The 25538-nt window shown below is 50.0% G+C and overlaps 2 protein-coding genes across 6 annotated transcripts; both read right to left on the bottom strand.

Moving 5' to 3' along the window:
* Nucleotides 1-4176: 4176 nt before the first annotated feature.
* SERTAD3 (SERTA domain containing 3) lies at nucleotides 4177-7660 on the bottom strand. Of its 4 annotated transcripts, none has more exons than XR_006300091.1 (3): nucleotides 7424-7555; nucleotides 4630-5437; nucleotides 4177-4524 (listed from the first exon to the last, which is right to left on the bottom strand). XR_006300091.1 is itself a non-coding variant. In XM_043598882.1 (3 exons), exon 3 carries the CDS (start codon nucleotides 5429-5431, stop codon nucleotides 4835-4837), a length of 597 nt encoding a protein of 198 aa, XP_043454817.1. In that variant the 5' UTR covers nucleotides 5432-5437; nucleotides 5793-6051; nucleotides 7424-7547; the 3' UTR covers nucleotides 4177-4834. The 4 variants fall into 4 exon arrangements, 3 of the variants coding, with proteins under 3 accessions (XP_043454817.1, XP_043454816.1, XP_043454818.1); XM_043598882.1 differs by adding an exon at nucleotides 5793-6051 and having other exon boundaries at nucleotides 4177-5437; nucleotides 7424-7547; XM_043598881.1 differs by having other exon boundaries at nucleotides 4177-5437; nucleotides 7424-7660.
* Nucleotides 7661-9854: 2194 nt separating this feature from the next.
* BLVRB (biliverdin reductase B) lies at nucleotides 9855-25166 on the bottom strand. Of its 2 annotated transcripts, XM_043598879.1 has the most exons (5): nucleotides 24988-25165; nucleotides 15322-15486; nucleotides 15096-15185; nucleotides 13617-13745; nucleotides 9855-10109 (listed from the first exon to the last, which is right to left on the bottom strand). In XM_043598879.1, the coding sequence occupies exons 1-5, from the start codon at nucleotides 25064-25066 to the stop codon at nucleotides 9952-9954; spliced, it is 621 nt and encodes a 206-aa protein (XP_043454814.1). In that variant the 5' UTR covers nucleotides 25067-25165; the 3' UTR covers nucleotides 9855-9951. The 2 variants fall into 2 exon arrangements, with proteins under 2 accessions (XP_043454814.1, XP_043454815.1); XM_043598880.1 differs by lacking the exon at nucleotides 15096-15185 and having other exon boundaries at nucleotides 24988-25166.
* Between the last annotated feature and the right edge of the window lie 372 nt (nucleotides 25167-25538).

Below are 25538 nucleotides of genomic sequence, written 5' to 3'. Positions count from 1 at the left end.
GTCAGAGAAGCTTTCAGGCGGTTTAGAGCCCTCTATGGAACACTGTGTTTTATTCTGAGACCCTAGAAGATGAATACATGAGGAAGATAATTTCGGCCCCTGTTCAGTGCCTTGAGGAAAACAAAACAGGACGGTATATAATAGGGAGGCCTGTGGCGGGATGGTCCAGGAGAGCCTCCCTGAGGAGGTGACCCTGGAGCTGAGACCAGAGAGTGCAAAAGGAGCCAGGAATTCAAAGGGCTGGGGGAAGGGAGAGGGAGAGAGGTCAGGCCTCGGCAAATGAAACCAGAAGCAGGCAGCCCGCCCGGCAGGCCTGGGGAGGAGGCTCCGCCCGCGGCGGGAGGAGGGGGAAGCGGGTCGGGGAGCGCCCCGCCCCCAGCCGGCCGCCCCACCCCGCCCCACCCGGCCTCTGGGGAGGGAGCAGGCGCCGGGCCGGCTCCCGCCGCAGCCGCAGCCGCTACCTCCGAAGTGTTCCACCGCCCGGCCAGCTGGGGATGGGTAGTGGGCAGGTGGGAGGGGCCTGTCCCATCGGCCACGCCCCGAGGCGACCGCGCCCCCTCCCCCCACCGCGGGCCGGAAGAGCGCAGTTTGGGGAACGTGGACTCTGTCTTCAGATACCCGGTCCCTCTGCGGGCCAGCCTTTCTACTTCTCTCATCAGCCTCTTTAACGGGGTGCGGGGGATACCGGGCCTCTCTGAGCCTCAGTTTGTCCATCTGGAAAGTGGGGATGCTCCTTATAGTGGCCTCACTGTGGTGCTAGAAAGCTACTTGATTCCTTTTCACTCGATTATCTTTAGGGCAAGGAGGACCTGTTAAAAGGTGAGTCAGGTCTCATCCCTCTTCGGCTCAACAGCCTCCCACGGCTTCCATCTCGGTAAAATTCAGTCCCTCAAGACCGTACGTCTCTTTCACCTCATCTCCTAGGATGCTCTTTTCTTGCACACTGTTCCAGCCACACTGACCTCTTCAGGTCCCTCAAACGCTCCACTCAGGCTCCCACCTCAGGGCCTTCGCACCGGCTGTTACCTCTGTCTGCATCGACACATCCGTTCCCCCTCAGATTGGCATGACTCACTTCTCACCTCCCTCAGGTCTTGACTCAAATGTCACCTTGTCGGTGAGGCCTTCTCTGGCCATCCCATTGAAATAGTTAACACCCCCATCGCTCTCCTTTCTTTTTCTCTCTAGCATTTGTCACCACCCGACAGACTCTCCGTTTTAGTTATTTGTGTGGGTATTGCAGCCTTCCCCAACTGCCATGCTGTCCGAGGGCAGGAGTTGTCTGTTTTATTCACATGCCTGGAAGCGCACCAGGCCCACCGTAGACAATAAATTTGAGCGATTATTGGAATCCTTGGCATGCATCAGGCCCCCCTTTCCAGTTTGCACAATCGCTCAGGGAGGCAGGTATGAATCCAGTCTTAAGGTTGGGACATGCTGGCTTGTTTGAAGAACTGTAGAGAATGGTATAGCTGGAGCATAGTAGTGGGGAGACTGTGAGGAAGGTGAATTCAGAGAGGTAAGAGGGAGGGTTGACCGTTGCAAGGTCGGTTCGTTTTTTTCAACAATAGCCCAAAAAGGGGCGCCTGGGTGGGTCGGTCAGTTAAGCGTCCGACTTAGGCTCAGGCCATGATTTTTCAGTTCGTGGGTTCGAGCTCCACGGCAGGCTCTGTGCTGACAGCTCAGAGCCTGAAGCCCGCTTCTGATACTGTGTTCCCCGTCTCTCTCTGCCCCTTCCCCACTCATGCTCAGTCTCTCTCTCTCTCTTTCAAAGATAAAGATTAAAAAAAATTTTTTAAATAGCCAAAAAAAATTGTTTTTGAGTGCACACCTGTACTGAGCATAGTTTTGTACACTAGGGCACACAGCTGGGCTAAGACCACGAAAACCCCTCCCTCTCAGAGTTTTCATAGACCAGGAGGCTAACCATAAACAGGTGACAAATAACTTGAGATAGGATAGATGCTAGCAAGAAAATCAAACAGTGGGGTGAATGTTTGGTGCAGCGAGACACGTTGAGCTAGGAAGGGCAGAGAAGACCTCTCTGAGAAAGGGACATTTATGTTGGTGAAACTAGAGGGGACATATCCTCTGGGCCATTAATAAGTGCAAAGGCCCTGGGGTGGTTATGAGCATGGAGTCAAATGAGACCAGGGTGACTGGTGGTGCGGAAGAGTGGGAGATTCAAATGGGGAAGTTAGGAGCAAGATTGACACGTCTTTTTTTTTTTTTTTTTTTTTTTAATGTTTATTCATTTATTTTGAGAGAGAGAAAGGGAGAGAGAATGAATCCCAAGTAGGGATTCATTGCTGTCAGCACAGAGCCCAATGTGGGGCTCGATCTCACAAACTCTGAGATCAATGACCTGAGCCAAAATCAAGAGTTGGCTGCTTAACCAAATGAGCCACCCAGGTGCCCCAAGATTGCTGCATTGCAGGCCTTGAAGTTGGGGTTTTATTCTGAGTGTGAGAAGTCACTGAGAGTTTTAAGTAGGAGTAAGACATGGGCATCCATGAGATGTGAAACGTATGTGCCTTGAGGCTCTCGTGACCATTTCTTCTTTCTCTCTCCATTGGCACCTGTCAGTTACCCCAATGCTTTCAGACTTAGATGCAAAGCCCCTCTTAAGCTGAGAACCTTGACTTTGGGCCAGAAAGCACAAGCAAAATCCCCCTCCTTTCCCTGCCTGTGGACTCCACCGGTGTAGTTCCTCTTTGCAAACCTTCTAGAAGAGTCCCTAATGCTGTATAAACTCACCTGCTGCATTGTCTTCAAAGGTCTTTGCAAGAGGCTTAACCAGTGCTAAGCATTGCATCTTCCTGGCCCCCCTCTCTTTTCTCCTTTCACAGGCCTGGGCTTGTACGTCCCAAATAAATCCTTAGCACTTTAAATGTTTATTTTTGAGAGAGAGAGAGAGAAGCAGAGAGGGGAGACACGCAAGCCAAAGCAGGCTCCAGGCTGAGCTGTCAGCACAGAGCCCGAAGCAGGGCTCAAACCCATGAACCACGGGATCATGACCTGAGCCAAAGGTGGACACCTAACCCACTGAGCACCCAAAAGCCCCAAATCCTTAGCACTTTAACTTCAACCTGGTCTCTACTTCCTAGCCAAGTTTTCTAGAGAGAGCTTCCCCCCCCCACCCCCCCACCCCCCCCACCCCATTTGAGAGAGAACACCAGTGGGGTAGGGGCAGAGAGGGAGAGAGAACTCCAAGCAGGCTCCCCTCTGTCAGTGCAGGGACCAACTGACCCACAGCTCAAACTCACAACTGTGTGAGATCATGACCTGAGCTGAGATCAAGAGTCAGACACTTAACCCACTGAGCCACCCAGGCACCCCTAGAAAGATCTATTCTTTTTTTTTTTTTTTTTTTTTTTAATTTTTTTCAACGTTTATTTATTTTTGGGACAGAGAGAGACAGAGCATGAACGGGGGAAGGGCAGAGAGAGAGGGAGACACAGAATCGGAAACAGGCTCCAGGCTCTGAGCCATCAGCCCAGAGCCCGACGCGGGGCTCGAACACACGGACCGTGAGATCGTGACCTGGCTGAAGTCGGACGCTTAACCGACTGCGCCACCCAGGCGCCCCGAAAGATCTATTCTTAATGCAGACTATCTTTAGGCATTTTCTTTCCCCTCTGGGTCCCAGCAACACATTGCATGCAATGAAAAAAGTGACTTTTAGATGCTAGAGTCACCTATCCTTTGACAGTTTGGTAATTCATGGGACTTAGTTTCTCCTTCTTTTGTGCACCCACGTGGCTGGGGAGTCTAAGTCTACCAAGGAGCAACAAACACAATAGTTGAAAACCAATCCCTGGAGGCAAACTGAGTTTGAGTCCTAGCTCCCTGGTCCTTGCTTCCCTTGCTGTGTGACCTAGGGCAAGTGATTTGGCCTCTCTGAACTTGAGGTTCCTCCTATGTAAAACCTGTTAACAGAATTCTGTATTATCATGAAGATTAAATGACCTAATCCAAACAAAGTGGATACAACAGTACTCTTAACAAGTACTCTATATATATTATGTTTAATAATATGCCTGCCCCAACTTTGGTGGGGGGGGGGGGAGGTGGTGCAGGTGTCCAGGGAACTTACCAGGTCCCTCTCATCGACCCGCTGAAGTTTAGAAACTTCAGGCAACATCACCCTTTCCAAAATATTTTTATTAAAAAAAAAAAAAAAAAAAAGTCATTACAATCAAAAACAAAACAAAACAAAACAAAACAAATCAAAACCCACCACAAAACCCGCCTTTCTTTTAAATAATGTGGCATGGAGCGTTTGGTTTCCACCCTATTGCACGTGGTCCGGCCTGGTTATGCATCAGGAGACTGCTGGGACTGGGGTCTTGCCAATGAGGTGGGGATCAGCCTTGAGGGAGGAGATCCGCCCCTCCTGCTCCCTCCAGGTGCAAGTGACAAAGTCTGAGTTCCCATAGCAACCAGGCAGCACATCCCAGTCATCAACATACAGGCCCAGCTTTATCTTCCCTGAGGCCCCAGTGGTCACCAGGGGAGTAGGAACTGGAGGAAAAGGCAGAAGAAATGTGGGAAGTGGGAAATCAGACTCCCAGAAACAGAGTCACGTTAAGGCATTTGGAACAGATAAATTAATTCAGGAAGACCCACCTTCACAGAAGGCTGCGGCAACCAGACACACACACACATGCAAGACGGTTTGTGGAACCCTGAAATGGGAGGAAAGGAGGCCACAGTCACTACTTAGAGCCCCCGCAACACACATACACACACACACACAGACACACACACACACACAGTTGCATCCAGGGATCCTGCCCACTGAGGCAGAGATGAGAAACAGCCCCTGGAAGTTTTAGGATCCCAGAATGATTTCCATAATGTGATCAAGTTCATTACACTCCCAGGACCCTGGGGCACAGAAGAGGTTGTGAGGAGGCTCCGGTGGGGCCAGTGCAGGCTCCTTCTCCACTGCAGATGTGTCAATGTCCAGAAAGAAGTCATCCAGACCAGAGTCCCCCAGATACCGGGAGCTCAGAGCTTCCAAGAAGACTGGATCAGGCTGGGGCAGCACTTCGTTCTGGGGGCCCGGGGGAGCTATTGGATTCTGAGGGGACTCCGTGTCGTCCATGGAGGTCTCCAGTTCCCTGAGAATAGAGCCGATGGTGGCGGACAGGGAGAAGTCCTCCTCGCCTGGGAAGAGGGGCTCAGGGGGTAGGGCAGGTGCTGGAGCCAGGCAAAGGGCGGCCTGGAGCTGCTGGAGGGTATTGTGGATGAGGACATGCCTGCGTAGGCTGGGTGCTCGGGGGCCCAGACTCCGCTGGACTTTGTCTAAGGAGATTTGAAGCAGGGCTTGCTGGTAGCTCCGCAGGCCTGCTGGACCCCAGTCCCACTTCTCATCCTCCTCTTCCTCCTCCAAATCTGAGTGTTTTCTCTTCAAGCCTCCTACCATGATGCCCTGTAGAGAGAAGAGGGGCAAGTCAGACACCGCAGGGATAATTCAGATCCCGAATTTCCTGTATGGTTGTTTGGTTTTTAAGTAGGCTCCATGCCCAGTGTGGAGCCCAATGCGGGACTTGAACTCAGGACCCTGAGATCAAGACCTGAGTGGAGATCTAGAATCAGACACTTAACCGACTGAGCCATCCAGGCACCTCCCGGTTGTTGTTCATTTTTATGATCTAAACCTGTTTCCTCATCTGTAAAATGGACATGATATGAATTCCACAGGGCTGAGGAGGAGACTAAATGTAAATGACTAAGAAAACAAGATCTGGATTGAAACATAGGTGGGTTTGCATCCCCCTACTTGCCTGTGTGGCCTTGAATGGTGAATTTGCCTCCTTGAGACTCAGTTACCTCAGCTGTAAGATGAGGATCAAGTTCCTGAGTCTTAACACTGTTCTTTCTACAATACTCGTTTCTTCAACAGTGTCACGTATGACAGCTGTGGAGTACGGAGACCTGGACTGGAGGCAGGGAAACCTGGATTTGAATTCTGCCTTTGACACTGCTCAGCTGTTTGATCTTTGTAAGTTATGTGACATTACCTCTCTGGGTCTGTTTCCCCATCTGTAAAAAGAGGAATGTAAAAATTCTCACCGTATTCTCAAGGAGATCCGATGTGTAATGTACACGGTACCCATCTACAGTTAACGCTTAACGAAGAAGAATTTAATTGCCATTTATTCATTCAATATTTATCTATTGTTGCCTGTTGTATTAGAGCCACCGAAGCCCTGTTAGGACACCTATTTGTCGAAACTCTTCTTTTACAGGGAGTATATTTCTGACCATGCCCTCTTCCTAACCGACTGGGAGCTCTCCCAAGAGCAGGGAAGGAGCCTCCCTCATTCTCTTAGCCCGCGCCTTCGACTTCCCCCAAAGCGCGCCCCACAAGAAACTTGCTAAAACTTGACTCAACGCCCGACTCCGCCTCCTCTATTCAACGTCCAGGCAGGCAACAATTTGGCCCAGGGGCTTCTGGGAAATGTGGGCCAATAGCCGCCTGGCACGTGCGGTAACGTTGAGCTTGCACTACAATACCCAGAGGGTGCCGCACGCCTTTGGGACGAACCTCCCCCGCCCTCCCTTAAGGCATGCGCACAAGTGCCCGGGGTGGGTGGGGGAAGGGAACCCGGACGTCCAGCTGCCCGGCGCCTGCCGAGCCCCGCCCTCTGCTGCCTCTAGGGCTGCGGGTCTGAGCTCCAAGCCCGGAACGCCCCTCCCCCACCCCAGACTCCGGCCCTAAAACTGCTTTCTCTCGGGTTTCGCACCCCAAGGAGGTCCTAGATTCTTTCCCCAAACTGCTCTCGGGTCCAGAAACCCAGACTCCAACACATCGCTCAAAAACTACAAATGCTCTCTGATTTATTCCGTTTGGGAGACTAATTCTGATACCTTCACCCGTCAACTTTCCCCTTTTCTCCCGTCTTTCAAATGCCTTTCGACTTCACCTCCAAACTCTCCCTCTGACTCCAAGACCTGAATATGGGACTCTCACCAGCACCTCCTCACCGCCACTGCGTCTCCCTTACCAAGATTCCTTGCCCGTAGTTATCTCCGTTTTTCCAAATGCTCAGGATCCCAGCTCCAACCCCTCACCCCTTTTCCAGAACACTAGAGCCCCGAATTCAACCCGTCCGGGAGACTCGAATTGTCCTAATCTCCAGATTTCCTGCCCCAAAAGTTCCTTCCTCGGTTCTCTCGCTTCTCCAAACACCCCATGTCCCAGCTTCAAACTCCCTCCACTTGAAGATCTTGCCCCAACAACTTCGCCTTCAGTCCGGGATCTCGATTTCAGTCTCGAAGCCCCACCAACCCTATCAGTCACCCTTATCTGTGCCCCCGACTCACGCCCAGACCCCGCCTCCACGACTCTCGGGGGGCGCGCCTCCACCTTCCCTAAACTAAGGCAAATCTCAAGCCAGGTGGACTCTCTCACCTCAGCTGCCAGGTTCGCAATGACCAAGTCGTGGAACGTCCGTAGCTTTTACAACCCAACAGTGCTGGGTACGAGCCTCGCTCACCTCCCCAGGGCCTCTTGGTTTGGCCTCCGGCCCACCCCGCTCCGCCCAGGAGCCGAACCGCGAGCCGCGATTGGCTGGAGCCCTGCCCGCTGCGGGGCGCGGATTGGCTGGGTGGAGCCACCGGTCCGTCGCCAGGAGACACCCGGCCGGCCCTCCCTTTCCTTACACCCAGGACCTTTTAAAGGATTCCGACTCGCCCGGGGGAGGGGCCACGTCTCTAGGGTGGAGGGTGGCGGGGACGTCAGAACTGTTTCCTTCAATTCAGCCACTGTCCTCGCTCCAAAGTCGTCAACATTGATCTCTGCGATGCCTTTATACCAGGTGAGGACCCTGTCGGGGAGCGAGGCTGGTCGGCACGCCCCTCCCCACCCTGTTTTCCAGGCGGGCGGGGCTGAGCCACTCGCGGAGGCCGCGCCCCCGGGGTTCCGAGGGCGGACGCTGCGGGGCGGAGGATGACGTAGCTGAAGACCAGCCAATAGTTTGGCGCGGCCTACGTTGCCTGGGCGATCGCAGCCCAGTTCCTGTGCTCCCGCCCCCCCAGTACTTTACCCGCAGGCCCCTTTCTTAATCTTCAGGACTTCTCAGCACGTCCTGTGCTGGTCTCTCCTGCAACCCCCGACGCCCCATCCTTCCCCTCTCAGGATGGCACTGCTGGGAACTCGTTACTTGCTCGCTACTCCCCTGGGGACAAAATCCAAACTCCTCCCTTTTGCCACAAAGCCCTTCACGGTCTGGTCCCTGAAACACACTCCTTGCTCCCTGTGATCCGACCACAGATTGACTCTCAGTTTTTCTAAAATGACTTCGAGTGCCCGCCACCACCATAAACGCAGATTTTGTCTGTTTTCTTCCCTGCCTTAACCCCAATGCTTTAGGTACATAGCAAGTACTCAAAAATGACAATAAAGGGCCTCTGGATCTTTAAACTTGTTTCCCCATCCTGAAAGTACACCTTCCGTTCCCAGACTGTTTCTCACCAGGTCTCATCTCAAAGATTTCCTTCTCTCAGAAGCCCTCCCTTGATGCTTGAGTGGGTTAGGACCCATTCTGGGCTCCTGTGGTGTCCTGGGCTTCCCCCCATCCTGACCCTGACCCCTCTGCCCCTGTCTCCCATTCTTGGCCCTGAGGGCAGGTCCTGAGGTTATGTCTGTCACCCAGGGCTTGGTCCAGTAGCATCACCCAGCACGTGGACACAAAGCAGGCATCCAGTGAAAGTTCTTTAAATATGCCCAATGTGACAGAAGGAGAAAGAGGGCAGAAAAAAAACAAAAACAAAAACAAAAAACCTGAGCTAGTGCCCTGAAAGCCTGAACCAGTATTGGCCTACCCCTAAAAGTGTCACCAAGAGGAGGGAGAGGGAGTTTTTTCCAGGCTACGCCTGGGAAGGGAGGTTTAAGCCTCCTCAGACCAGTTCTCACGGGTTGGAATTTGTCAACCAGTCATCCTACTGCTTGCAGAAGCAATATATGATTGGAATGGAATTTTTTTTTTTTTTTTTGGAGGGGAAGGTGTTGGGTGGGTAGGTGGGGGAGGCTGTGAAGTGGGGACAGAGGAGTGGCTCACTCAAACCTGCAAAAGGTGTCTCTGGGCAACATGGGCAGGGGACAGTAGATTCCAAAGAGGGACATGATTAGGAAGGGGTCATTCTCCCCCCCTCCCCCAATCCTGCCCCTCTTCCAGAGGCCCCATCTCAGAGTGGCCTCACTGTAACTCCATCTCTAGGTTCCAGTCCCATGAAGCCTGGATGCCTCTCTCCCCTCCATCATGGACTGTCCAACTCCACTCACCTCCACTCTCTTGCCCCTGTCAAGGCCTCTGTCTTGGTGCCCTGGGGCTCTAGCCTCCACTCTTGCACGCCTCCGATCCACATTCACACAGCAGTCAAGGGCAGCTTTATAAAACATAAACTTGACTGTGCCCCTCTCCACCTCTCTCCTGCTCCCCTCCTAGCACAGAACCTTAGAATGAAGCTCAAGCTTTTTACAATGATTCTGCACAATTTAGCTTCCATATAACATCCTCTTGGGGCTGACCACTCCTCCCCTCCGAGCCAAGTATTATTAACTTGTTTGCTCCTGGAGCTGGCTTAGGTAGTTTCCTAAGCCCTCTGGACTTCCTCCTTCAGAGCCCTGGCCACTCTGGGTGGTCACTGTCACGGGCAAGGGTGTCTTCCTCACTGGACTGTGAGATCTGTGAAGGGAGGGTCACCGCCTGGGTCCTCATAGTCCTCACCTGGTCTCCAGCACAGGGCCAGATGAAGAAATGAAGGAAAATCTTACACAGAGGCAGATAGAGACACCGAATCAGCCAGACAAAGCCAGACAGAGGAAGAGTCAGAGTCGGGTCTTCTAGAATAACGTGAAGCTCTGGGCTCAAGATTTATTGCTCCTTTCCTCTGTTCTCCATTTCTCAGAACGCCGTCCTCCTGGATGCGGTCAGATCCCTAGTCGTACTGGTGGGAGGGGTAGGTACTGTGTCCGTCGTATTTATCAGTGGTGAGACAGCTCAGCATGAAGTGGCCCAGGTCGTGTTTGGAGATGACCCTTGAGGGGCCTCGTCCATCCAGGGTCACTGAGTAGGCCCCAGTCAGTGGCTGGTCTCCTGCAAGGTAAAGACACAGGAATGGGTGAAGCAGATGCCCCTTCCCCTTCCTACAACACGTGATCATTCCAGGGGCCTTACAGTGTGCCCAGCCCAGAGGGTATAGGAGTCAACCACGTATGAAACCCTTCCCACAAGCAGGACGCTAATCTATACCCCTAACTTCATTCATTCAATAAATCCTTATCGATGGCCTCCTATGTGTCAGGTGCTGGGCACCTAGCAAGGCAAAAACCGGACAAGAACCCTTGCCCTTTGCATGCAATCATTCCCTAGGAAAAGGCAACAGATAAGAAAGTAAAATAGACAATGTGTTACATGGAGAAAAAGCAGAGAATAGCCTAGGGGCTATTATTAACTTTTATTTTACAGATGGGCAAACTGAATCTGTGAGATTACTTTGAAGTTACTTCCCAGGGTTGCAAAGGGTGACTTCCGAGCAGCAAAAGCTAGATTTGTTCTGGGTCCTTCCGTTTGGAGGCATAACTTGGCTGTTAGGAGGGCATCTGTTGGCTGCATTATGACAGTGACAAACTTCACTTAGGGGTTGAATGCAGCTACCAGTGCAGGGACAGCCTGGAATCATGTGCAGTAAGAAACACACACCCTCACCCAAGTGGCATTCCTGACAACAATGTTTCATCTGAGTCTGGGAGAAAACAAGCAGAGAAATCCAGAAGATGGGATATTTAGAAAGAGACCTGGCTGAGTCAATTTTATGAGACATATTTTTAATTTTTTTAATGCGTATTTATTTTTGAGAGAGAGAGAGAGAGAGAGAGCAAGTGGGGGAGGAGCAGAGACAGAGGGAGAGGATCCGAAGCGGGCTCTGTGCTGATAGCACACAGCTTGATGTGGGGCTCGAACTCATGAACCATATATATATATATATATATATATAGAGAGAGAGAGAGAGAGAGAGACAGAGGGAGAGGGAGAGGGGAATCCCAACCAGGCTCTTTGCTGTCAGCCCAGGGCCTGACATGGGGCTCAATCCCATGAATCGTGAGACCATGGGGAACCAACCAAGCATCAGATGCTTAACCAACTGAGTCACTCAGGCACCCCTAAAAATTTTATTTTCAAGTAACCTCTACACCCAACATGGGGCTCAAACCCACGACCCCAAGATCAAGGGTCACAGCTCTTCTGACTGAGCCAGCCAGGCTCCCCAATATTTTTTAACAATTGGAAAATTTTAAATATGGAATGGACCCTAGATGATATGGTAGAGTTCATGTCCATTCCCTTCATGCAACAATGGTACTGTGGATCATTCCCAAAGATACCTCTTTTGGGGGGATGCCTATCAAAGTTCTAGGAGTGAAATGTGATGATGTTTGCAACTTATTCTCAAGTGGTTCATTTTCGCCAAAAAAAATTTTTTAAATATATATGTATTTTATATATATGCACAAATACTATAAAAAATACATACTACACATGTATTCACATATACACATTAGGTGCGTGCACAAAAGGTAAAGCAAGCGACAGAATGGTAATTGAATCTAGATGAAGGGTTTAGGGGTCTTCATAAATCTTAATGTCTTCAACTTTTCTGGAGGTTTCGAAGTTTTTACACACATACTACAAAAAAAAACCAAACACAAAACCTACCTCAAAAAAGGTATTCTGTGTTAAATAACGTTTAGGCATGATGTCTCTGGGTTTCACTTCAAACCCCAGAGGTCAGGAAGTAAAATTATGAGCCCTGTTCAGAGAGGAGAAAACTGAGGCACAGAAGCCCCGGGCCTGAAGTCCACACAGTGCTGGGGCTGGGATTTTCACCCAGTTTCTCCATCATGCAGCCCCCGCCGCCGATTCAAAGCTTAGGATTCTGGTCCCCACAGGGCCCTGAACGGAACCTAAGCACTGAGCCTTATTTGAACCTCTAGAAGGCGCACAGACCTTCTCTTGTCAGGGATCCCAGGAGCCAGAGGGCAAAGCAGAGCTGCTCTTGCAGCGAAACAGGCAAATGTGAGGCAGATACAAGTGCCCAGCCTTTGGGCCTTGGTGTTCCCGGTCCCTCACCCCAATCCTCCTTTGCCCTGGACGCTCACCGGCCTCTCCCTCGCTGCACGAAGCCATCTCTTTAGAGAGTCAGTGCTCCATAAACACCTCCTCATGTCTCCCTTCTCTGTGCTTTATACTTTCTTCAGTCACCACAGCATACCTAACAGTAATATCGAGTTTCCTGTCTCCCCTGCTAGAAATGCAAACCTCATGAGAGCAGACTGTGTCACCAGTGCCTGGAAGGGTACATACTCCATATGCAAAAGACATTTGTTGAATGAATGAATGAATTCATTCATTCCTTCCTTCCTTCCTCCCTGTGTCTGGCTCTGTGTCTCTCCCAAGGTGGATTCCAGCCCTGGGAGAAGAAAAGAGGGTGTAGGTGTGGTTTACTGATTCTTTGCACAACGGCACCCTGAAATGTGGTTCACCAGACAGATATTTACTGAACATCTACCTTATGCCAAGCCCTGTTCTGGGCACTAGGAACACAGCTGTGATCAAAACAAGACAAAATCTGTGCCTCCAAAGAGTTGGCATTCTACAGACAGAGACACACGCTAAATAAGATAAAGAAAGGAGGGGTGCCTGGGTGGCCTAGTCGGTTAAGCATCTGACTTCAGCTCAGGTCATGATCTCATGGTTCGCACTGGGTTCTCTGCTGTCAAGGGCAGAGCATGCTTCAGATTCTCTGTTCCCCTTTCTCCCCTCCCCTGCTCATGCGTGCGTGCTCTCTCTCTCAAAGATAAATAAACATTAAAAAAGAAAGAGAGAGAGGGGGTTGCCTGGATGGTTTAGTTGGTTAAGCGTTCAACTTCAGCTCAGGTCATCATGGTTGGTGGGTTCGAGCCCCACATCTGGCTCTCTGTCAGCGCAGAGCCGCCTTCAGATTCTTTCTCTCTCTCTGCCCCTCTCCCCCCTCTAAAATAAAGAAACATTAAAAAAAAATTTTTTTTAAGATAAAGAAAGGAACGATATGTGTGGTAAAAGGTAAATCCCCCTCCCTTGAATATGGGCTAGCCCCAGTAACTCCCTTCTAATAATAATACTAAAGAAGGGCTGGGGCACTTGGGTGGCTCAGTAGGTTAAACTTCCGACTTCAGCTCAGGTTTTGATCTCACAGCTCGTGAGTTCGAGCCCCGCGTCGGGCTCTGTGCTGACAGCTCAGAGCCTGGAGCCTGCCTCGGATTCTGTGTCTCCCTCTCTGTCTGCCCCTCCCCTGCTTGTGCTCTCTCTCAAAAATAAATAAACTTTTAAAAAAAATACTAAATAAGGGTTGTTCTACATTTCTAAATTTGGGATGGTTGGTCAAACAGAGGTAATGGAAAAGGGTATCAGAAAGGAGATAAAATCAAGCAGGAAAGAGGATAGAAAGTGCAGGGGGAGGGTTTGCAATTTTACACTGGCCAGGGAAGGCCTGGCAGATCTCACCATCTGATGGGAGGGGAGAGGCTGGTGGCAACCCTGCCCCCAGGTCCCAGCCCCACTCACCTATGTGTGGCGGCATCACGGCCACGTACTTCAGGCCTGACTCCTGCAGCACCTTGTGCATCCGGATGTGGTCATCGGTCACATCCTGCAGTCGCGGGGGCACCTTGGTCGGGTCCCATAGCAGGAAGGCTGGGGAGACACAAAGCAGGGTAAGCCAGGGCTTGAGGACAGCCTGGCCAGGCCCACAGCCCGCTGGTCATATGCCAGGACAAAACCCTGCAGGGGCTCCCCACTGCCTTCCCGTTGTCCCGGCTTCCCGTCTTTCTCACAGCCACGTAAGGGCTGACCTCCTCTCTCCCTACCTCTTCCTGTCCACTTACCTCCTGTCTGGGTCATGACAGCAGCCTCCTTCCTGGTCTGCCTACCCCTGCCCCCACACCCTGCCCCCTGCAAGCAGCCAGACAGGGCCTGTGCACTCCCAGAGGGTCAGAGTTCATCTGTGGCTCAGCCACATTCGCGGTAAAAGCAGAGTCCCCGTCAGAGCCCACAAGGCCCCACCAGACCTGGCACCGTTAGCCCCCTGACCTGAGCACCCAACACTCTCCCTTTCACTCTGCCCGCGCCACGCTCCTGCCTCTGAGCCTTCGCAACTGCGGATCCCTCTGCCCTCCCTCAGGTCGCTTCCTTCCTGGGGAGGATGAAGCACAGAGGCAAGGCGCGGAGACCGTGGAGACAGACAGCCTGGTTTGCCAGCCCCAAGCTGTGTGAATGCAGGGCAGCCAGTGGGCCTCCCCGTGCCTCCACTCCCTTCCATACAAGGGAGGCATAAAAACAGCTACTATTAACTGAGCACCTACTATATGCCGCTAGGAGTATAAATACTCAGAATTTTGTGATGACCAGGTGGCACTCATCCCTAAGGTACTCATACGGTGCTTAGCACACAGGAGGTGCTCAGTGAATGCTGTTAGCATTCACTGCTCCCGTTATGCACCCTGTACCCTGTCTTTTGGATTATGCAAGGCAACCATTTGTTTCACGTCCTTCTCCTCATAAATTGGGAGCTCTGTGAAGGTAGAGACCTGGTGTGTGGATCACGGCTCTGTCATTTCCTATAGGAGGCTCTCCCTGCCCCTCTCTCGGGCTGGCTGGGTCAGGTGCCTCCTCTGGGCTTCCGTAGTCCTCTAGGACTCTCCTGTTCTCGCCCTGACCCTCTGCCTGTGCCCCTTCATCTCGGCCCTGGCTACTCTGGCCTGTCCCACTGTGTGTGATGATGGGTCTGTTTACCACTTCCCTCCCATCCGTGAGACCCATGAGTACAGCGCCCAGGGCTATATTGGTCACCACTGTGTCCCCAGCATCACCCGGCAAGGTTCGTGCACACAGTTGGTGCTCAATAAATGCACAGTAACTTGGGATGGCTCCAATGGCAACTTGCATTGGCTCCTTGCATTTGGATGGCTCCAAAGCTCCTTGGCTGCCTGTCCAGTACCTACCCCCCCCACCCTTCAGCCCCATCCCTATGATCCCACCACCCACCCGAGGTGCAGGCCACGACCTTGTTCACACCATGGGCCTTCATGGCCACCACAATGTTCCGGGCGCCCTCGGACATAACTGTAGTAGGACCTTAGAGAGGACAGAGAGTGGCTGTCACTAGCAGGTGGCGGTGGTGGTGGGGGTGGCAGGGGTGGGGCCGGGGGCGGGGGTGGCGCTGGGGGCCGAGGTGCAGGGGTGGGCCGTGGGCAGAGAGGGGGCTCAGTACTGAGATCATTGCGGGTGCCCAGCAGCACGATGATGGCATCCTGCCCAGCCACGGTCTTGTCTACATCGGCCGCATGCAGAACGTCACCCACTACCACGTGGGCTGGCTGGGGCCCCTCTGGGGGCAGCCTGGAGGCATCCCGCACCAGCACTGTCACCTCATAACCTGTGGGCAAAGAAGGGCAGAGAAGCAGGTCAGTAGGCTTGTGGGCTGCCACTCCCAGGCTCCATGGGCTGGGTCCCGGAGGGTGCCACGAACCCCCAAATCCATCCCCCAGGTCCCTTGTTATGGGGAAGTGGTCTTCACACATTTTTTAAAGATTTACTTATTTATATTTATTTTTAATTAAAAAATTTTTAATGTTTATTCATTTTTTGAGAGAGAGAGAGAGAAAGACAGAGCGTGAGTGGGGGAGGGGTAGAGAGAGAGGGAGACACAGAATCCAAAGGAGGCTCCAGGCTTTGAGCTGTCAGCACAGAGCCCGACATGGGGCTTGAACCCATGAACCATGAGGCCATGACCTGGGCCAAAATCAGCACTTAACTGACTGAGCCACCTAGGCACCCCAAAGGTTTATTTATTTTTGAGAGAGAGAGAGAGAGAGAGAGAGAGAGAGAGAGAGAGCAAGTTGGGGAGGGGCAGAGAAAGAGAGAGGACAGAGGATCCAAAGTAGTGCTCAGTGCTGACAGCAGAGAGCCCGATGCAGGGTTTGAACTCACGTTCAGAACCGTGATATCACGACCTGAGCTAAAGTCAGACGCTCAACCCGCTGAGCCACACAGGCACCCCAGTCTTTAAATATTTTTGCTGGCATACTCACAGTTGACATTTAGCTGGTTGTTAAAATAGGACAATACCTTCATGCCCGTTTATAAATAACCTGCCCTGATGCCTCCAAGGGCCTCCCCCAGAACTGCCCAGACTTCTCCACCCTCCAGCAACTAAAGGGTTAAAGCCTGGCATCACACCGGTCTATGCCCCCCATCCATGGAGGAAAATGAGGTACAGAGGAAAACATGAGTTCCCCAAAGGTTGCCCAATGCTGGGATTGGTCCCCAGGCTGACTTCTGAAGGGCAGGGCCCTAAGTGGTCATTCAAGATTTTGAACATCGTCTTGGTATGTCCAGTCCCAAAGAATTTTGAGTAACTGTGTCTCCACACATACACACCTATTTTAAAGTTCACAACCAACAGTGGCTCAGTCAGTTAAGCGTCCAACTTCAGCTCAGGTCGTGATCTCACAGTTTGTGGATTCAAGCCCCAAGTCAGGCTCTGTGCTGACAATGCGAGCCTGGAGCCTGCTTCAGATTTTGTGTCTTCCTCTCTCTCTGCCCCTCCGCTGCTCACACTCTGTCTCTCTCTCAAAAATAAGCATTAATTTTTTTTTTTTTTTTAATAAAATAGGGGTCTGGGTGGTTCAGTCAGTTAAGTGTCCGACTTCGGCTCAGGTCATGATGTCGCGGTTCGTGAGTTCGAGCCCCGCGTCGGGCTCTGTGCTGACAGCTCAGAACCTGGAGCCTGCTTCGGATTCTGTGTCTCCCTCTCTCTCTGTACCTCCCCCGCTCACACTCTGTCTCTGTCTCTGTCTCTGTCTCTCTCTCTCTCAAAAAATCAATAAACATTAAAAAAAATTTTTTTTAATAAATAAAATAAGTTCACAGCCAACATATTTCTTCCTTTGTTCTAAACAATGGCAAAGGTTGTTAATGTTTGGGTGTATGGACATGATGTTATTTAAAAAATTATTAATTGTGGTCTCTGTTATGGACTAAATGTTTATGCCCTACCCCCCTAAATTTATATGCCAAAGCTCTAGCCTCCAATGTGATGGTATTTGGAGATGGAGCCTTTGGGAGGTAATTAGGTTTTGATGAGCTCATGAGGGTGGGGACCCCATGATGGGATTTGTGTCTTTATAGGAGGAAGAGAGACCAGAGCTCTCTGGCCACTATGTGAGGATCCAGCAAGAAGGCAGCTGTCTGCAACCCAGGAAGAGGGCCCTCACCGGAAGCCAAGTCTATTAATACCTTATCTTGGACTTTGGAGCCACCGGAACTATGAGAAATAAATACCTATTGTACACCACCAGTCTATGGAATTTTGTCATAGCAACCAGAGCTGACTAAGACAGCTTCTAAACATCATTCTTGTGATAAAGGAACCAGAGCTCCTTAGAGAAAGGACAAGATGAGGCTGGAATGTCTTGTAGGGCTGGTAAGGCAATGCTTAAAGAATGATGAGGCTATATTGAAAGGACACAGAAGTCACTTTTATAAATTTATTTTTAAGTTTATTTATTTTGAGGGAGAGAGAGAGAGACAGAGTGCGAGCAGGGGAAGGGCAGAGAGAAAGGGAGACAAAGAATGCAAAGTAGGCTCCAAGCTCTGAGCTATGAGCACAGAGCCTGACATGGGGCTCGAACTCACGAACCATAAGACCATGAACTGAGCTGAAGTCGGACGCTTAATCAACTGAGCCACCGAGCTGCCCCTGAAAGGACACAGAAGCCACTTGAAGGCGTTCTCATTGGAAAATTCAGGGACAATATGATTTGTCCAAAAGAATACTGACAAAGAGGGATGCCTGGGTGGCTCAGTCAGTTAAGCATCCAGCTTCGGCTCAGTTCATGATCTCACAGTTGGTGAGCTCGAGGCCTGCATCAGGTGAGTTTGTGCCCCGCTCAGGCTCCGCGCTGACAGTGGGTAGCCTTCGTGGGATTCTCTGCCCCTTGCTCACTCATGCTCTCTCTCTCTCTCAAAAATAAATAAATAAAACTTAAAAAATGGTTAAGTTGGTAAATAAAAAAAAATTGACAAAAAATTTAAACACATCAAATATTTAAAAATCTGTGAGTTCAGAATGATACTAACAAAGAAACCTCATTAGTCATCACCAACAGCTACCAGAGGGTTAGTTCATTATCCAGAAAATGATAAAAGAAAAGGAAAAACAACAAGCAAAATTGTTCCATTTCTCTTGACAGCTGTCATGTATTTCAAAAACAAGTGATGGGAGATTTGAACACTCTGGGGCAATGATGATGAAAATAATGATAAACAGTGCGCCTGGGTGGTGGCTCAGTCCGTTAGGCGTCCCACTTCAGCTCAGGTCATGATCTCACGGCTGGTGAGTTCGAGCCCCGAGTCAGGCTCTGTGCTGACATCACAGAGCCTGGAGCCTGCTTCGGATTCGGTGTCTCCCTCTCTCTCTGTCCCTCCCCCGCTCGTGTTCTGTCTCTCTCTCAGAAATAAATAAATATTTTAAAAAATTGTTTTAAGGGGCGCCTGGGTGGCGCAGTTGGTTAAGCGACCGACTTCAGCCAGGTCACGATCTCGCGGTCCGTGAGTTCGAGCCCCGCGTCAGGCTCTGGGCTGATGGCTCGGAGCCTGGAGCCTGTTTCCGATTCTGTGTCTCCCTCTCTCTCTGCCCCTCCCCTGTTCATGCTCTGTCTCTCTCTGTCCCAAAAATAAATAAACATTGAAAAAAAAAAAATTTAAAAAAAAAAAAATTGTTTTAAGAAAATAATAAATAAAATTTATGCAATACTCACTATATGTGTTTGACATAGGTTTTACCCATTTAATGCTCAAAGTAACCCTGGGTTTGAATTGCAGCCACACCATCAGCTAGCTGTGTGATAATGGGCCAGTCACATAATCTCTCTTGGCCTTAGGGCCTTCATCTATAAGGCGACACTGATAATAGTCTCTACCTCACAGGGTTAATGTGGGTTTAAATAATACATCTAAAGGTTTAATGTAGTCAGTTGATTTTTGACAATGATGCCCAGACAATTCTGTGGGGAAAGAATAGTTTTTTCAACAAACGGTACTGGGATAACTGGACATCCACATGTGAAATAATGAAGTCGGATCCCTACCTCACACTGTATATGAAAACTAACTCAAAATGATCAAAGACCTAAATGTTAGAGCTGAAACTATTTAAAAAATCTTAGAGGGGCACGTGGGTGGCTCAGTCGGTTGGGCGTCCGACTTCGGCTCAGGTCATGGTCTCATGATTTGTGAGTTAGAACCCCACGTCGGGCTCTGTGCTGACAGCTCGGAGCCTGGAGCCTGCTTCAGATTCTGTGTCTCCCCCTCTCTCTGCCCCTCCCATGCTCATGCTCTGTCTCTCTCTGTCTCTCAATAATAAATAAACATAGGGGCGCCTGGGTGGCGCAGTCGGTTAAGCGTCCGACTTCAGCCAGGTCACGATCTTGCGGTCCGTGAGTTCGAGACCCGTGTCAGGCTCTGGGCTGACGGCTCGGAGCCTGGAGCCTGTTTCCGATTCTGTGTCTCCCTCTCTCTCTACCCCTCCCCCGTTCATGCTCTGTCTCTCTCTGTCCCAAAAATAAATAAACATTGAAAAAAAAATTTAAAAAAATAATAAATAAACATTAAAAAATTAAAAATAAATAAATAAACAATCTTAGGAAAAAACAGGTATACATCTTTGTGACTTTGGATTAGGCAACAGTTTCTTAGCCATGATATCGAAAACACAAGCAGCAAAAGCCTGGAGGCTGCTTCAGGTTCTGTGTCTCCCTCTCTCTCTCTCTCTCTCTCTCAAAAATAAACATTAAAAAAAAAAAAAGAAAATGAAAAGAGAATCAATAGAATGGGAGGAAACTTTTGCAAATCATACATCTGATAAAGGGCTTGTATTTAGAATACATAAAGGACTCCTACAACTCGATAATAAAGATAAAACCCAATTAAAAATTGGGCAAAACATATGAACAGAGACTTCTCCAAGGAAGATACACACGTGGCCCATAAATACATGAAAAGATCCTCAGCATCATCAGTCATCGGGGAAATGCAAATCAAAACCACAAAGAGATACAACGTCACACCCACTAGAATGGCTATGATAAAAAAGACATTAAATGCTGGTACACATGTGGAGAAGCTGAAAGTCTCATACGCTACTGATGGGTGTGCTGGATGATGCAGCTAGCTGCTTTGGAAAACATTCTGGTAGTTAGTTCCTCAAAAGGATAAACATGAAGTTAGCACATGACTCAGCCTTTCCACTCCTAGTTATATGTCCAAGGGAAATGAAGACACATGTTCATACAAAAACTTGCACATGATTCCATCGAGGCATTATTCATAATAGCCCCAAATGGAAACAACCCAGACGTCCTCCATGGACTGCATGGATAAAATGAAAATGAAACCCGGTCTACCCATCCAATGTACATAATAGTACTGGGCAATAAAAAGAGAAAATGACAGACTGATACGTGCTCCAACACGGACACCCCTTGAAACAATGTTTTTTGCTAAGTGAAAGAAGCCGGTGGAAGCCAGTGACAAAGAACAATGTGATGTACGATTCCATTTACATGAAATGTCTGGAACAGGCAAATAGGTACAAAGAGAAAGGAGATGAGCGGTTGTAGACAGCTGGGGGAGGGGTTAAGAAGGAAAACGGAGGGGGTGACTCCTAGGGATTTCTTTTTGGGGTGATGAAAATGTTCCAAATTAATTGCGATGGTGTTTGCACGTTCTGTGAATAGGCCGAAAGCACTAAGTTGTGTACTTTGAGTGGGTGAATTATATGGCATGTGAATTAAATCTTAATAAAGGTGTTTTAAAAAGCATAGAACTGAAACAAACAAATGAAAAGTTGAGGGGGGTGCCTGGCACAGAAAGGGGCGGTATGTGGGGCTGGCTGTTACTATACTTTTTAATCATCTCACAAGGTTATTTCCTGTCCTGGTTTAGTCCTCCTTGGGCTCCCGGCCCCTGTCTCACCCCCTCCCATCCATACTCCACATGGCAGTCAGACAGAGCTTTCCACAGTTGTACTGGAGTGCCCTCCAGCTCATATCCCTCCCATGATCCCCTCAGTGCCTGGACATAAAGTCTATGCTCCTCATGACAGCCTTCCAGTCCCTCGGGGTCTGGCCTCCCCTCTCCAGCCTGTGCTGAAGCCACTACCCTCTTAACTCACTGTACTTTTTTAAGTTCTTCAAATGCATCATGGTTTCCTGCCTCCTGGCCTTTGCACATGCTGTTCCCTCAGCCAGAAGCACCCTTGATCCTTTCCCCAAGCCCCCAGCTGCTTGTGTTTCCTCTGTCACTGTCTTACTTATGCTGCCCTAGAGTAAATAATGGCCCTGCAGTTCCAGGGACGTTGTCATATTCGTCACCATCTCCCTGATGTTTTATAAACACGAAAGCACAGGGGTGGATATACACACAATATAAACACAAAAGCACAGGCTTTACTGCCCCATGGACCTGGGTTCAAACTCCAGCTCTACCAGTAAGTGGCTGAGGAACCACAGGGAACACGTTCCCTGGTTGGACCCCAGTCTCCTCTCTAAAGTGAAAATGAGAATTCCCAGTGTCCCCATCCTGCGTGACCACCTTTCAGAAGGGAATGGCTGTCCTCGCACACATCAGGGAGCAGTGGAAACTTTCAGGGTGCCAGTGTGGGCATCGGTTAACTACCAATGGTTACAACGGACCCTAGTAAATTGTGAGCATTCTGAGGGAGAAAAATGTTCTCATGGAGAGTGAGAGCTCTGACACATGCTCAGTACAAGGGTGCCCGTTAGTGTTATATTATTGCTGATTAATGACATTTATTGAGAACCTCTTATATGCCAAGTGCTGTGCTAAGCTCTTTCCATAGATGAATGGTATTTTTTTTCCAAAAAATTAAAAAAAAATGTTTATTTATTTTGAGAGAGAGAGAACATGAATGAGCGGGGGAGGGGCAGAGAGAGAGAGGGGGAGACAGAGAATCTCAAGCAGGCTCTGCTCTGTCAGCACAGAGCCTGATGCGGGGCTCAATCTCACAAACTGTGAGATCATGACCTGAGCCAAAAATCAAGAGTCAGCTGCTTAACTGACTGAGCCACCCAGGCGCCCCTTTTTCCAAAAAAATTTTTTTAAACAACCCATATTTAAATGTAAATTTCAATAGCCACATGTCACTAGTGGCTACCATATCAAACAGCATTGTTTTAGAATTCACAGATTTGGGGGGCGCCTGGGTGGCTCAGTCGGTTGGGCGTCTGACTTTGGCTCTGGTCGTGATCTCACTGTTCATGGTTTTGAGCCCCACATCGGGTTCTCTGCTGTCAGTGTACAGCCTGCTTTGGATCCTCTGTTCTCTCTCTCTGCCCTTCCCCTGCTCATGCTTGCTCTCTCTCAAAAACAAATAAACATTAAAAAAAAAAGAATTCACATATTTTACCCTTTAGAAAAAACGAGAGCATTGGTAAGGTACTTCCACACTTTTTTTTTTTTTTTTACAAATCCCTAACTTTATATTTTTCTCTTAAATTTTTTAAAAAAGAAATTCTATTGTATATGAAAGTTGGAAGACGTCATTTCTCATGTTTGCTTTTGCTTTATCTTATATATTATCTGTGTGTATAATATATAACATATGTAATTATATATGTGTATATATAAACACACACACACACACACACACACACGCACACACATACAACATACGCATAAAGTTTTTTCCTATTTGAGAGTAAGTTGCAGAGATCATGCCCCTTTTAAAATTTTTTATCTCAACCCTCAGTCCAAAACAGATTTCCATGCCTAACCCAGCATATACAACTCCATGCATATATAATTGAAAGAAGTTTCATAAAACCAATATTTAACCTATGATATACTGACACCTTTATAACCAATTAAATGTATTTCAGAACTATGACCCACAGTTTGAAAAGCACTAGATTGCAGCAATCCTAAAAGATATTATTATATGCCCATTTTGAAGATGGGGGAATTGAGACCATTTTAGGTTAACTGAGCCAAGTTCACACAGCTATGAGTTCACTCAGCCAAAAGAGGGCTTATTGAATTACCAACTACGTATTGGTCATGGTTCTTAGCATTTTCCACATATTATCTCATTTAATCATTGCAAGCACCCCAGAGCAAGCAATACTAGTTTTCTTCTAAGAAAATTTTTTGGTTGGGGGGGTGGGGGCGCCTGGATGGCTCAGTCGTTTAAGAATCCGACTTTGGCTGGGGTTCGTGGGTTCGAGCCCCGAGTCAGGCTCTGTGCTGACAGCTCAGAGCCTGGAGCCTGCTTCAGATTCTGTGTCTCCCTCTCTCTCTGTCCCTCCCCTGCTCTCTCTCTCTTTCAAAAATAAACATTTAAAAAATTAAAAAAAAAATTTTTTTTAAGTAATCTCTATATCCAGTGTGGGGTTTGAACTCATGACCCTGAGATCAGGAGTTGCACGCTCTACTGACTGTGCCAGCCAGGCACCCAAGTGCTACTAGTTGTATCCCCACTTTCCAGCTGTCTAGGTACACAGACGACAAGGCGTTCGTCGATGTAGGTGGTGAGTGGCAGAGCTGGGATGTGAAGGCGGGCAGGCTGGCACCAGCCTATAGAATCAGTGAGGTAAATAAAAAGCCAGCTCAGTCAGGCTCCTCTTTTCCTGCTGGAGACAGTGAGGCTCAGAGGCTCAATGTGGCTCTGAAGAGACTTGTCAGAGCCACCCTGAGATGGCAGGGCCTCCCCTCAGCCTCAGCTCTCAATTCCCTGGGGTGCAGTCCCAGTTGTGACCAGCAGGGTGGACAAGTGGAATTCAGCAGAATTCAGGATAAAGGGTAAGGTAGTAACATGGGAATCTGGGTCCTCAGGGTGACTCAGCACCTTTCAACTTCTCCCTCTTACTTCCTCCCCGAGAAATAGTTATCAGCAAATTTCTTTCTCCCCTCCCCACAAATCAAGATCCTCACCGAGTCTTCCTGGAGAGGGAGAGAGCAGTGGGCCTGATGAGGAACTGTCAGGCCAAGTCCCTCCAAGGGCTGGGCTAGGAGACAATAGAGAGTGGGATCCTGACAGCCTCCACCCTTTTGGGGCACCCAGATAGTCAATATCTTCAGCGTCACTGAGGCCAGCGAGGGTGGGGCCTTATATCTGGAAGTCCCAGGCACCCCTGGGGGTTGGTGAAGTCTGGATGGTGGAGGCAGGGGAGGCCGCAGGACGTTATCCCCTTTCTCGGAGCAACTGAATTTGCAACTCTTACCCACTTTCCCAGGACCAGCGCCCAAGTCTTCACCTACGTCTCCATTATCCTCTTTCCATAACGTGCTCACAGCAACTGGCCACCCAGCCTTCTAAACTTCCAGCCTTGGTGCCCAGGCCACGAGCAAGTGCACTTTTGGCAGTTAAGAGCACAGGCCGGGTTCAAATCCCAGCACCACCACTTTCCACCTGTCTGATATCGGGCAAGTCACTCTCTGGGCCTTAGTTTTCTCATCTGTGAAGTGAGGTGATACTAGTACCCCCGCACATGAGCGCTGGGAGGATTTAACAGGGGGAAGAGCGGTAGGGGCTGGGAGGCAAGCCGTTGCCTGGCTTAGTAAGCCCTCGCTGGGTGTGCTAACAACCACAACTACAACTACAGCATTTCATAAGAGCACTGTATTTAAACCTGTCACTGGAATTCCTCTGCCTCCCAGGGCCAATTCCTAGTCCTCAGACTCATAAAATTGGATCTCACGGCGTCCCCCATTTCTGTCCCCGTCGCCACCTGCTTTGCCCCTAGGTCACAAATCAAAGCACGGATGGCCCAACCAGCCTTGCCCGGGTCCCAGGATGCCCCTTCCTAATGAGGGGCATATACACCCCGTGACATCCCCCGCCCACCCCAGCTCATGCCTGCTTCCACCGCCTGCGCCAGGGTGGTGAGCCCGGTCCTGCCCGTGGCACCGAAGATGGCAATCTTCTTGACCTCCATTCTGCGGACTCGTAGGGGTGTGAGGCCACGGAGTTGCACGACGCGCGGGAACTGGCTGGCTGCTGGGCCTCCCTCTCGTCCTTCTCCTGCGGGAGGGACAGGGCGGGGCTGGCACCGAAGGCCACGCCTCAGCCTGCCTCTGGGCCCCAGGCTCAGGCCGAGGGGCGGGGCCAAACAGGCCACGCCTCTAGCCAGGAAGAACGCGGTGGGAGCGGCGGCAGTCTGCTCGCCTCCACCTGGCGTCCAGCACCGCCCCCTCCGCCTGCCACTTAGACTGGGAGGCGTGGCCGCATCTGGACCACTGGGAGGAACGTGGGTGGACCCGGTGCCCGGCCTCTGCGCTCTAGTCGGGGGCGGGGTGAGCTCGGGCCACGCCCACCGACCTCTCCTAGCTCACGCCCCCTCTCCTAAGGCCTGAGGCTGACCTGGGACCCACGCTGTGCCCCAAGACCTTTCGGAAGCTGCAAGGGGA

Source organism: Prionailurus bengalensis, chromosome E2 (assembly GCF_016509475.1).
Source record: "Prionailurus bengalensis isolate Pbe53 chromosome E2, Fcat_Pben_1.1_paternal_pri, whole genome shotgun sequence".
Lineage (NCBI taxonomy): Eukaryota > Metazoa > Chordata > Mammalia > Carnivora > Felidae > Prionailurus > Prionailurus bengalensis.
The sequence above is the reverse complement of the archived record's forward strand: the minus strand, read 5'-3'. Positions and strand labels throughout refer to the sequence as shown.